At 35.4% G+C, this 13,725-nt stretch overlaps 1 protein-coding gene across 4 annotated transcripts in view; it reads left to right on the top strand.

The window, feature by feature from the left end:
- Positions 1-13,725, top strand: part of LOC121313095 (cotranscriptional regulator FAM172A homolog) — a 177,985-nt gene that overhangs the window by 78,908 nt on the left and 85,352 nt on the right. For all 4 annotated transcript variants that reach the window (XM_041245261.1, XM_041245270.1, XM_041245287.1 and 1 more), the window contains exon 7: positions 4,945-5,157. In XM_041245261.1, coding sequence (XP_041101195.1) covers positions 4,945-5,157 — 213 coding nt within the window. The remainder of the gene's footprint in view (positions 1-4,944; positions 5,158-13,725) is intronic.

The raw sequence follows: 13,725 nt of genomic DNA, 5'->3' as shown, positions 1-13,725 counted from the left end.
TGTGAGTCTGAAACAAAACACCGATGTCAAGCTATGTAAAGTAAGAAAAACCTACACTGAAACAAAATGTATATATCACTGTTGTCCCTCGATACTCACATGATGTATTGCTGTAGTCCGCTTTGTATTTGATGTGCCTGAGAAGTGTCTGTGATTCATCCTGTCTGTGTTTAGGGATGAGGGTAATCTTAGATTTATCACCGTTTGCACTATTGAAGTCAAGGTTGAGCCTAGTTTACTGCTCTAGGAACATGCAGTATTGACGTATTGCATCAACCTGGGAGACAAGCTACAGAGTGTATCAGTGTCCAGGAGAGGAAGGTGATAAGTACTGGGCTACGTCGTTGTTAAAACACCAGATTGTGATCTTGCTGTTTAATATAAAGCACACATGTCCAGAGAATAGGGACCGGCATGCAGTGAGTGGTGAGAGGAACACAGTACAAGCTTAAATTGCTTACTAAGGGTTTATGGTGCTGGAATTACTTTTTATAAAGTACCAGTAAGAACGTCGGATACGGTGTGTTTTTCTTTTTTAATAAGAACCGTTGAGGGAAAAGTGGAAGCAAATCTGGAGATCAAGCACTTCAAACTTGTTTTTTTGGCTTCAGTTCTCTTTTTGTATTGTTACAGCTAATTCTTTCTTCTTTCTTTCTATTATAGTTAGAATAATGGCTAGCGTTTGGGGACCAGTTGTTTCTGTGTGTCCTGCTATTTTGGTCTGTGTTTCAGGAACTGTACAGATGTTACAGTCTGTGACCAAAGTCTAGACAGTCTAATAAATTCATCATCATTGCATAGATGTTGGTCTTCAGTTTGATCATGAAGACACAGGGTTTGTGAAGTGTGTAGCTGTCCCTTATAGAAGTTATGTAGTGTGGTCCATGTATAAATCAATTTTAATGATGTAGACATTGCCGGATAAAAATAATAATAATTAATACAAGTAATAAAAATACAGTGAAATTGTCAGAGAAAAGTCTGATTTAATAATGTTATGGTGGTTTTATAAAGATGTGGCACTGTTTAGATCAATAAAATAGACCCTCTTATAGATATACTCTACTTCTTTTAAACATTCATATCCTTAATACAAAAAGTAGTAGCTGTTTTGTTAGGTTGGCTTTTTTGTATTGTTTTTCTTTTTGTAACTGACAAATCAATCATTTGATTTAACAATAAAGCAATGGCAGACTACACAAGGGAGTCTGGATTGCTAAAAACACAATTGAAAAGTGCTCGGATTTAGTCTTTAGGGTGGGTCAGATGAAGACAACCCGACAAAAGAGGTCTTAACAACATTGCTGAAGTGAGGTATCGGGGTAGCTTTCTGTCCAGGGCCTGGGGTGACCTCTGACCACTATCCTGACGCCAATGGCTGCCCATTGAAAGCTAGGCTCCGTGCAGCAGGGTGGTGCTTTGAACCAGCACTTTGTTGTGGTGGGTGGGGTAGTTGAAAGAAGACACTGGGAGGGTGTGAAAGTTTGGAATTGGCTGTCTGAATATACAGGGGGCCCCAGAGAAAACAGTGCTTGGAATGTATGAGATAAAGCCATACGATACCTTCATATTGACACACTAGGCTTTCATTTAGGAAATTTAGAAAGCATGTTAGTAGATTTTGGGGGGTAGAAAAAGCTGGTGAAAACTTTCTGGTGACAATTAATAATAATAATAATAATAATAATAATAATAATAATAATAATAATAATAATAATAATAATAATAAAATAAATAAATAGTAAATAGTATAACTTTGATTAAATGTCAATTTCCATAATACTGGCTGGACCGGATTTAAAACAAACATAAATAAAGTAATGAATGGATACCTTAATAAAACAATGAACAGTAAATGCATTAAAATAAAAGGAAACATATTCTCAAAGGTCTTCTTTAAAGCTGAAAAACACATCTCTGTAGTTGGCCTGTCAGTTGGTTGTTTCTGAGCTATTCCCTTCTTGAAAATAAAAATGTCAGTAGGAGGTAATGTGTTTTGCCCTGGAAAGCTGTGCTTTGTGTAAGAAAGAAAAAAAAAGGCTTTGGTTTTGATCCAGCGTCCTTTTTTTGTTTTAATTCAATTGCATTAAAAAAAAAAAAAAAAAAAAAAAAACTTGCTGGTGCTTTCCTTCTGTGAAAGAGAGTGATGTATTGAACAAAGGGATAGAGATACCAGCAATGAAGTGGCCCTGTAGTTGAAACCTATAATGAAGTAACAAGACCTTGTGAAGCACAAATCTGCTTCAGGTTGACAGAGCATGGTAAAGGTTACTCCAATAAAGTTTCCACACAGCTGGGAAGCAACGCCTACCAGTCAGCCTACCCCAGCTGAGTATTCTCCCTTGGAACGCTGAAGTTGATGCATTAGTGTTGCTGCTGCCAGTCATTTATCTAGCCTGCCACCAGTGGGCAGTGGCACAAAGCTTGTGACGTGAAAGTCTTGGTCCGAGTTTTCCAGTGCATTTGCTAACAAAGGAACCCCAGCCTGATCAAATGTTCAAAAAAAACACAGAATGGATGGGGACATGAATAAAGGGATCCCTTGAAATGTGTTAATGCTCCTTTAATACATGTGCATTGTGGCTCCCACAAAGCAGAAAACACAGGAACAACCTGTTGTGTTGGGATTGATCATTAGTTATAATGAAGGATTGCATTTTTGCATATTCTGGTTGGTTTGTATAGCTTTCTAAAAATGTATTGTACTATTATTAATATGTATTTATGTAAAACTTGAAATGTTTTTTAAATACTAAAAACAGTCATCCATTTACCTGATTAGCAGTAGATTTAGCCTCAAATAGACATTGGATTTTAGAAATAGATATTTGACAAATCGAGATTCGCCATTTAAAAAAAATTAAATAAGGGTACATTAATGCTAAAAATGTATCTGCTTGAGGAAACGTGTTTTGTCTAGATATTTACAGATATTTAGTTGTTTCAGATAATCAGAGACCTCATTATATAAAGGGGAATAAAATAACGCATTGCTATTTATTGTTTAGTATGTATAAATAATAACGAAATCAACAATTTAAGAACAAAACAAAGAAATGTTTGGCACAATCATGAATTATTTATTTACAAATTAGTACATGGAATGCATAAACCTATTGGTAAAGTAGCTCTCAAAAAAACTGCTTTGCAAGATGTTTTTGTCTGATTGAAGGAAAAACCCTTATTTATATAATGTAGATGTATTACTTATTTATATGGATTGCACTGAACTTCCCTATATAGATAATAAATATGTTTTGCATGTAATTTAACTTGAGAAAAGTATGAATTGAAAGTCAGAGTACTATGTAAATAGCAAAGTACATTACATACTGTGCTTTTAAAAGACAAAGAGTAGCATGTATAAATGATAGGAAATATATGCAAAGACATATCCAAATTAATATGAGTAAGTTTATAGTACAGTATTTGATTCGCCAATTAATGTTGCCTTATTAAGTGTGTTGTAAATGTGTCTATCAAAATGAGTTTGAACTACATGCTATTTGAGTAAAATATAATAAAGCGTTGATCCAGTAAAATGCAATAACATTTCAATGAAAATTTCCAGAATTTCAAATTCCTTGAAAGATATTGAAAATAAATACTGTAAATGTAGTGCCGTTACTTATATTTTGTATAGTCTTAATTGGAATATGTGTGTTGAATTCTTAGGCTTTATTTTTGCATTATTGTTACGTGTACGTAACATGGAAGAGGAGCATTTTTATAATCACTCAAGATGAGTTATTTTTCTGTTGTCAACACAAATGTTGTGTTAGTGTCATATATATATATATATATATGAAACAGGGCGAAACATGCCTGCAGATACTGTGTTTTGACTTTTAAAACACTGTGAATGTAGAGCCTTATGGTGACTTTCATGCGATTTGATTGGCTCTTGTGATTCTGATATTTACATAAATCTTTGCATAAATCACCCACACATTATTTATTGAATGCCCCATTTATGATATTGCAACGGATCACTGACATAACTTATTATGAATGTGGAATACAACTCTGTTTTTGATCTTAAGGGTATGCATGGTTTTACTTAAAGGTTTGTTTTGTGGGGAAGAGGAAATAATGCAGTTACACTCCATAGCAAATAAGCAACCATGTTACCTGATATGATTACAGTAGGTGCTGTACCAATGATAATGTCACAGAATGTAATTATAACAGTTTAGTAATGAACATTTCAGGCTAAGATGTTTATCTATATATGTAACACAACGTGCTGTACAGTGAGGGGATGACCCGCCCCCCCATTGTCCATTTGAGCTCTTATAAGTTTATGATAATACCTGTCTTGAGTAAATGTTTTTGGTGATTGCCCATAAATTGATTTTAGAAAAAGCTTGTATAGAAACAGTGATCATTAGCAACTATAGTTCCCCCTGATAGGCAAGCTGAATCCAAAGCTGACATTTAAATGGAAGAAGGGTCTGTCAAGTTTGTATTGGCATGAGTTTGTCACCTGCGATGAACGTTTGATATTTAGCCATCAGTCAGACTGTCTTTGAATTATATAATGTTCATTTGACAGCATTGCTTTCACGTTTTAGAATTGTGATTGTTCAGCTATGTATTCCATCATGTTCAGGTTTTGTTGACAAATAATATTGCCCAGTGTTTCAGTATTTTGAAGGCTGGTTGATGTTGAAAATGGATTATGCTTGATGGTAACTGACACCTGCCCTTTGGAAACAGTAACTGTAATTGAAAGCATCAGATGCTTGTCTTGTTTTGATAATCCTCTCTTAATAGCTTACAGGAACTGCATTTTAAAATCATCCCCAAATGACTTTTCACAAATACCACACAAGGACAAAGACTTGATCAGATAGTTTGGTTTATAAGCAGAATGCACATCCACTGCCTGACAGTCAACAGCCGTCCCTCTGATCTGTGTTTTTTTGTATTAACTTCATCCAGGAGGGTTATGGAGTGATCGTGCTGAACCCCAACGAGAACTACATTGAGGTGGAAAAAACAAAGAAGCAGACTGAGCCCTCCCCGGACAGCTGCGACGAACCTGCAGAAAAGAGGGAGCGCAAGGATGAGAAGGAAACGAAGAAACACCGCGACTTCTATGAAAAATACAGGAACCCCCGACAGGAAAGAGAGACTGAACAGATTCCCATCCGGGTTAGTGACATTCTTATGATTGCTCGTAGGTTTTTGAGATATATTTAATATTAAAAACAAAGACCAGAAGCTGTCTTAAAAGGTTGTTTTATGGAGTACGTTGAAAGTTGTAATTGCTGGTTGATTCGTAGGCAGACAGAAGTTGACCAAGGCTTCCTTAAGCATAAAAAATCTAACTAATAATGCTTTTTAAAATGACTGTTTCAGCTGCCTTGAAGCTGCGATTGCCTAGCTACTGTGTCAGAGATTGCTCTGAGGCAAAACACCTGAAAAGTTTTCAAAAGAAAAAAAAAATACGCTACAGAGTAAAAGCCTTGACAATGTGACACTTGTTAACTTTGCCACACTGTAGCTTGACATACATTTGCATGTTGTTTTATCACGATGCTGGCCTGTCAAATCATAAATCTCTCCCTAACTACATTTTATCTGTGAACGCTGCAGAAAAATCCCAACAATATGCATGCGACGGATAATTTATTTTGCTCTTTCATTAACGTCTTACCATCTGTGGCCGCAGCTCAGCTTATGTGTGGCTGGCCGTTCGAGCATTGTGTGGTGCATATCATCTGAAGGAAGATGAAGGGAAGAGGAGATATTAATATCTTAATAAATATTTCAGCTAGAAGAGCTCTGGAATGGTATAATGAGGAAACTCAGCCCCTCGCTATTCCTTTTCCTCTTTCTCAGTGCACCTTTGCACTTTGTAATGCTAGCAGCATGACGTTATAGCAGTGCTACCCAAGGTTTTCTAATTCTGCAGGGGGCACGCAATATTATTCACACTTTGACATTAGCTTCTGCTTGCTTTCCATACGATACATTATACATGATAGCCAGATACGATGCATGCAAGACCACAACTGATTACTTTATCTTGTGTATTTAATATCACAGAAGTGCTAAACTTAAATGGGTTTTATTGTAATAAATAAAAAGATGCAATGCACACAACATGCAGGTGACATCACTTGCATGCCTGCCATGCCTCTTGACACAAGCTTACATATGCTTAGCCTGTTTTTTAGGTTTATGAAGCATGGTAAACAGAAAGGCAGTATCCATGAAGTTATAGACCAGAGAGTGCACAATGCTCAGCTTCTTGTCTTCTCCTCTGCCTATGAATTTTGAAGCTCCCAGGTAGAGGTATGTCTCGACATCTGCCCTTAACAACCTGCATTTCTTACCCTGGATATTTCATTTGCTGTTTGTGCAACAGTTCATTCTTTGGGAAAGGGTGGGTGTGAGTGTGGGTGTGGGTGGGTGGTTTATTTATATCAATATTTAACTTTTGCATTGCATGAATTTTATACCAGTCTGTTTTTAATAAACAATACAATGGGGGATCTTCACTGACCGCTGAGATCCTTAGATGTACTGTATCTTTCCTTAACTAGGAAATAATGTACTAGCTGGCCTACATTATGGCTTAGCAGAGGAGTGATTTAGTCAGGGCAATAAACATGATGTCAGACAAGCCTGCCAGCCAAGGCTGTTTAATATGTTTTGTAATAAGACAGAATTCTTGTTTTTGAAACATCTGCCAAGCCGAATTTGAGAGTGAAGACAGCAAATGTCAACAGATTAGTAATAAACCTGCAAATTTAGTTTCTCTTTCACTGACAAGGCAGACCAGAATAAATCCAGCCTAACAATGTTGGACTCAAAGAATACATGAAATTATGAAAATTGTTAGCAGGGCTCGGGATGCATACAGTGTGTAAGCATTCGGTGTTCGGCGTGGAATTGAGCGTGTTTCGCTGCCGGCGAGCCTCATCGTTATTGATGGAAACATCATGTTTGCCTGCCCACAGTCTCTCATCTTGACAGTCATATTCAATGCGCATCTTTTGTTGTTTGTCATTCATTCATATAGGAGACGGCATAATAAATACTAAATAACGTATAGGACATCGGTTGCTGTTTTCTTCTTCTTCTTCTGCTGGCTGCAGTCTTTGTTCGAAGCATAAAGCCAAACATTGCACACCCACAGCTGGCCTAAACGTGAACAGTATCATCACCAACAGGAAGGGAACACAACTGAGCCGTGACAAAGTAAATGTTTAGCCTAGTAATGCATTTCCCTGTGCTTCAGATTAGAGAATCCTTTTTAAGTTTTTAAGATAATTGTACCAATTTGATCCCAATTCTCATTAGATATTCCCTTAAGGCATTGCTTTATGATTGGGGTGGGGGGTGCATAGAAATCAGCCCACTCCTTAACAGTGAGTTTTTCATCATTTATTGCGGGATAGCCCCCCCTTTTTTTTTTAATCAGGCTTGCTATTTCATTTGTGTTTTTAATTTATTTATTTTTAAATAGAAACAGACCACCTGCGTATTATGTGTTGAGCTGCTGTGTGCAAGTAGAGAATAAAGCTGAGTTTATTAGTACGGTTCCTTACACACATTAATAAACCCTTAACTGCTTTTACCAATCTTACTTCTTAGCCTTTAGTTCATAGTTTGTAACCTCCCAACCTTGCCTAATCGCTAGTCTTTCCAAGATCAGTCCGTTGGTTCATGTTTAGGGATGCTGACTTTCTTAGCACTTGCTATACAGGAGTTTGGGAGTTCACTTTACTCTGAATTTTAGCACTAATCCACTTACCTATTTTCTGCCAGCCAAGCGAGGGAATACCACGAACAAAAAAGACATTCATGGCTTAAGAAGCTTCCAGAAATTTCCATTGGGTCTGACTGGGCAGGATTAGAATTCTGCTGTTTGAAAAAAAAAAATCCTAAGGACATAAGGACAATCAACAGAAAGTTCAGACTTGCCTTTATAAGCATTGGTTTCTGTAAAAGATAATAATACTTTTGCATTTCTTCTTATGCCATTCATCAATAATATAAAGGACCCCATCCTTTGTAGGAGCTTTCTTTCTTTCTTTCTTTCTTTCTTTCTTTCTTTCTTTCTTTCTTTCTTTCTTTCTCTTCAATCTTTCTAAAGATGTGGATTATGTTTTTTGAAAATGTTTTTAAAATATATTTTCTAGTTGAAGTTTGCTGGCCCATGTGCATTATTCATTTATTTACATATTTATTTATGTGTGATTAAATGTCAGTGGAGTTATAACATACTGTTCTAAATGCCAAGCCTGTTTTGAGATGAGATTCATGCATTATTGTGTCACTTTTGTTTGAGAGAGCATGGCAGAAATCTGCTGATTCAGACTGTTTTCAATCAAAGCAGGCTTGTCTTCAGTGCACAATATAGTCTGGTTGGCTGGGGTTATTTCTAAATATACACTTTTATGTCTTTTTTTTGTTTTGTTTTTTTTACGTATTCATTAGTAATTTTCAAAAAGGATACCGATTTATTTGTTTGTGCCATTCTTGGGCAATTGAAAGTGTAGTCTCCGGGGTAAATGTGTTTGTTTATTTATTTTAACATCTGATTAGTTTTAATGCGTTCTGATAAGTAGGTTGCAGAAAAATCTGAACTATGGAATAATGAACTAAATTGATCAATCACAGATACAAGTTTTAGTACATTAAATGCTATTATCATTTACTATTATTATAGGAAGTGTTTGTAAAATCAGTTAAGTGCTGCTTCTGCTCTGTAAAATGGTATTAATTATATGTTTGTTTTCAGGCTAATTCAAAATGCAAGAATATTTGAGTATTACATTTAAAAAAGAATATCATTAATGTTTGTCCTACCACTAAAAAACAAAAACTAAAAAGCTGAATTCCTCCTGTACACATTTCATGATCATTTGTCATTGCCCGGGATGTGTGAGGCGGCTGGTATTTGTATTTGCGTATACTGTAGTGGCAGCTCCTTTACCAGCACTGCAGAGTGGAAACGCATCCTACACAACGGAGAGCCTGAACATCAGTGCAATGCTTTTCAAAAGCTGCTCAGTATCCAATCCTTGGAAAGCCTCCAAGGTGAAGCCTCTGTAGTTCAAGTTAGAAGGTTGCTCCCAATCTTCCAGTCAGGTCAACCAAAAAAATGAAAGATATGATCCAGGGTCCAGGATAGAAATTCATATCAAAACAACTGCTCGCCATGTCATCTAACAGCCAGCTGTAACAAATGTGTCTCTGTTTTAACTTGTGTCCATTAATTGCTAAAAGTAATTTAATCTGACGGTGGCAGGATGTTGAAAGACTGGTGGAGATGTCACAAAGATGACCTTTCTGCCCATGTGCAGCCAAAAGCCATTTTTAACAAGGAATCTCAGAAAGCCGAGCAACTTCTTTTGTACTTTGTTAATTAGTTATTGATTTGAAACAATGCACCACCAAATATTGTCAGATTAGCTTGACGCCAGCAAGGTCTTAGTGTTGTACAGTCTGGTCCTGATAATCTTTATAGTATAGAACAGCCCCGTTCGGGTATATTTATTCTGTTATCCAGTCAGCCTGCAAGACTTCCTGGCTTTGTTACAGTGTTGTCTTTCCTGCAACATTCTGTATCAACTAATTATTACCCAAGAGGTAATAATTATATCTACTCCAGTACTTCTTACTGTAAGCTTAGTGCAAAGGTGCTGTATTAAAGAAAGAAAAAAAAAAAAAAAAAAAAAAAACATGCATTATTTCTAAACCTGACCAGCAATATAATACATGTTCATACATGAAGAATTGCATAAATGCTGTAGAGAAATGCAATGAAACTGCACCGTATGTCTTAGATTGAAGGACCTGGTCAAACTTATTTCCATTTTTTTTTTCGTATTGGTTTGCAGATAAATATTTTATGAAGAATTCAAGGACTTATAAAACTCTAAACAGCAATTTATTAGGTATGTTTTTGTCTTCCATATATACCTCAATATACATGGATATTTGTATATATTGTCAGTGAAAGCCTCCCAACAAGAATGTTTTCTTTTAGTGAATTAGAGTCTTATAAATCCAATTAACACTAAAGTACATTACAATTTTCAATCACTTGTGATATATATTACAAGGTGTATAAGTATATTTAAAAAAAAAAAAAAAAAAAAAAACAAACAAACAAAAAAAAAACTTGCTGACAAACCTCACAATGTCGTGTTTGCTTTCAGTGGGGAAACAAGGTATGCATATTTTATTTGTCTTAAAAAATATATATATTCCTATCACAATAATATGTCTCGTCTTGTTGGTTTTGGACTGGTAATGATAACTTCATATGTATATATATATATAGTGTGACACTATATTTTAGCTCATATATTATTCCATTTATGATATACTAGACCCTTATACAGCCATCTGAAATTACTTTGTATTAGTTGCATCAGATGACAATGGTGTCACATTAAGATTAGCTGTACTGCTTATTTAACTAGCCTATAAATAAAATATATAGTATAGAATACTGTGAGGTAAAGTCTAATTTACACCCCACTCAAGGTCAGAGCTGCCTGAAATCCTACCTCTTGTGGGTGGATATCAGCTGGTACTGTACAGCTCCCTGTACAATACTTACACTGAAAACACAAGAAACAGATCCTGCAGTACAGCTGTGTCCTCATCAACAGCCTTCAAATCAGTTTAATTGAAAGAAAAAATTAAGTTTATCTAAGTTTAGATTTGAAAATGTATTGGAACGGTATGATTCCAGGATGTTTTAATGCAGTCAAATCACTGATGGACCTGCGTGTGATTTGGGGTACAGCTGATTCAAATCATTCCCAGCTAAAATCCTAGAGCAGTTTACCTAAACTGAATATGTAATCATGCTTCAGATATTTGGACATTTTTCATGCAACCAGACATGTTTGTCAGCAGTTCTGTTTACGTCAAGCGTTATAGTGAATGAAATTGACATTGACCTAGTAAATTGTCCCTCATTTCTCTTGTTTCTCACTGTAATCTGCCTGGGACTTTGATTAGTGTGTTAGGCAATCGGAATGCAAGAATGTACTTCATAGTTGGCTATATATGTTTCAGCATAGAAGTCAATGGCAAATATAAAAATAAATACATTGAATTATAGATCTATGTTAAGGAGGTCGTGGCACATTGTCTCTTTGCAAAGTTCCTTTAAATAGCTTTTTGACTGTCATTGGATTTCTAGGCAACAATTCCCTAATAGTTAAGATATGCTGTTGATTAGATTTATTTGCAGAAGGAGCAAGTTTGAGGATTTGAACCCAAGTTTAATTGAATTTCCTGACTGCTTACTTAATTTTCTGTCATTTAATTTAATTTAAATAGGAAAGCATCTGGGCATATTGTAGATTAGGCACTGATCACTAGTTAAAATATACCCCTTCTATTGTTTTAATTGCTCTATACCTTTCATAAATTGTATTAATATAACTCTGGATGGCATTCATTTATTGTATTTTTAAGACTGTTTCGGTAAGTGAAATATATCCCCCTTCCTCCTAAATAGATTGATACAGTGACATTGCTATTAGTTTTAAAATAATGATTGAAATTTATTTAGCAGCAACAATCTTTCATATCATTTTCGGTCATGGTTTTTAAAATTCTTACACATTTTAAAACAGTTTGTGTGAACTGTATGGAGTTCAAGAAGTTGCCCTGCCAGAAAAACAGATACATAAATAGGAAACTTCACAGGCAGTGACTGAAGGGGATATTTAAAAAAAAAAAAAAAAAACTAAAACACAATGCATTTGCAAGTTAAAATATCTCAGCTGCTGTACCAGTAAGTAAAATGGATGTGCAGTATGGGCTTGGTTACACTGATGTGGATACATAAAGTGACACACATGTCAAAAAATAAAAGCGTTCAGAAAGACTTGTGTTCTAAATGATCTGAGAGTGTATCATGTTCTTCTCCAGAGTGGAAATGATATTTGATGACTGTTTAACCTAAACACACTTATTTAATTCATGATGTTATTAAGAACACAATACATGCTTCACTGGAGAGTTAAGTAACTTCTTTGAATGTAAAATGCATGTCTTGTATGTTTGCAAAGTTATTAACACATAAAACAGAAGATGATACCTAGTACATTTTTTTTATTGCATATTTTTGTTTTATAATTAATTTGAGTTATAAGAACATAAGAAAGTTTACAAACGAGAGGAGGCCATTCGGCCCATCTTGCTCGTTTGGTTGTTAGTAGCTTATTGATCCCAGAATCTCATCAAGCAGCTTCTTGAAGGATCCCAGGGTGTCCAGCTTTAACAACATTAAGTTATGATTCTCAGCATGTTTAGATAGAGACGTGATTCTTGGTATGCTTTACATACATCTTCAGTTTAACATGTTACTATAAATATAGTGTAAATATTTGAAAGCTTATTAACTCTGCCCAGCGTCCCATTCTAGATCTATTTTCCCCGAGTATTACTTTAAACACACAAACACCTTCAGACTCCATCCATAATCTTCTTGATTAGTGAAGGCCCCCTTCTCCTTTGATCAGACTGCATCACCCATTTCATACAAAACAAGAAACATTCAGCAGCTCAGCTTACCTTTGCTCTTCCTGAACCCGAAACTGTTATTCAAAATACTTAGCGGTTGTTTGTCAAATGTGTTGAAGTCTGTTGGATTCATTGTTTCCTGTGGTGGGGATTTCTTTTTTTTTTCTTTTTTTTTGGCCATAACGTTATTTTTCTTGCCCTTGCACAGCTCTTTTATATTTCTGTTTCTCATTAGGCCGTGTAAACAGACCGGAGGAACTGGAAACCCAAACATATTTCTGAAGGACTTGGGAATTTGAAGGGGTGATGGGTTGAAAAGCAAGGCTGACGTTCATTTCAATATAAACTTCTGCACAGACTCGCAGTAGAGATGCATGGCTCAGATTAGCCGTTCCTTTTTTTTTTCTGGCAAAACAGAAAGGCAAACAGATTAGTATTGGATAACAAGTGTCTGGAAATTGTAGCTTGAATGTTGTATGCAAGATAATTCCATTTCTGTTTAGAGAGCAAACCTAATCTGGAATGTCGGTCATACAGTATGTGAGCTAAAGCTGTCTGAAATTCACAATGACAAATATTGTTTTGTTTAATGGCGTATTCATTTTGAATAATTCAAAACAGTTTAGGATTTTGAAAGAAATTCGGATGATGGATACATTATAGAAACAATAGAGTTCTTTCTTAGGGTTAAAAGTAAAATATTAAATCAATAAATATTGCATCTAAAAAGCCTGAGAATTGGATCACTACTGAGAAAAAAAAAAAAGGTAGTTAAAAGTGGTATAAAAACTAGAAGCCTTCCTAATGTGTAAAACAATCACAACAGATACCAGGGGGTGTAGACCCCCTTTTTAATAGCCTCCATCCACACTATCTGTGTCTGTACTCTAAGTGCACAGTATATATCTGTCTACCTGTTGTATGTATGTATGTATGTCTACACAAAAACACTTGCAAGCAGTGCACAAGATACAAATTGTATAACACCAACAGTTTATTGGATTAGACCCAAATGCAGTCTGGAAGATTTGTGGAAATTCAAGGTTGTTATTGTGTTCATCATTTAGAGTGCAACATAGAGGCAGTCAGGCTGTCACACAGAACACATTTTGTATGAGGAACCATTCATTAAAAAAAAAAAAAAAAAAAAAAAAAAAAGTTTGTTCAAGCACACCCTTGAAATAAATGCCAATGGCTTTTATATTATTTTTTCAG

The sequence above is a fragment of the Polyodon spathula genome, chromosome 1 (genome assembly GCF_017654505.1).
Source record: "Polyodon spathula isolate WHYD16114869_AA chromosome 1, ASM1765450v1, whole genome shotgun sequence".
Taxonomy (NCBI): Eukaryota; Metazoa; Chordata; class Actinopteri; order Acipenseriformes; family Polyodontidae; genus Polyodon; species Polyodon spathula.
Note: the sequence above shows the minus strand (reverse complement) of the source record. Positions and strands in the feature narration are given on the sequence as shown.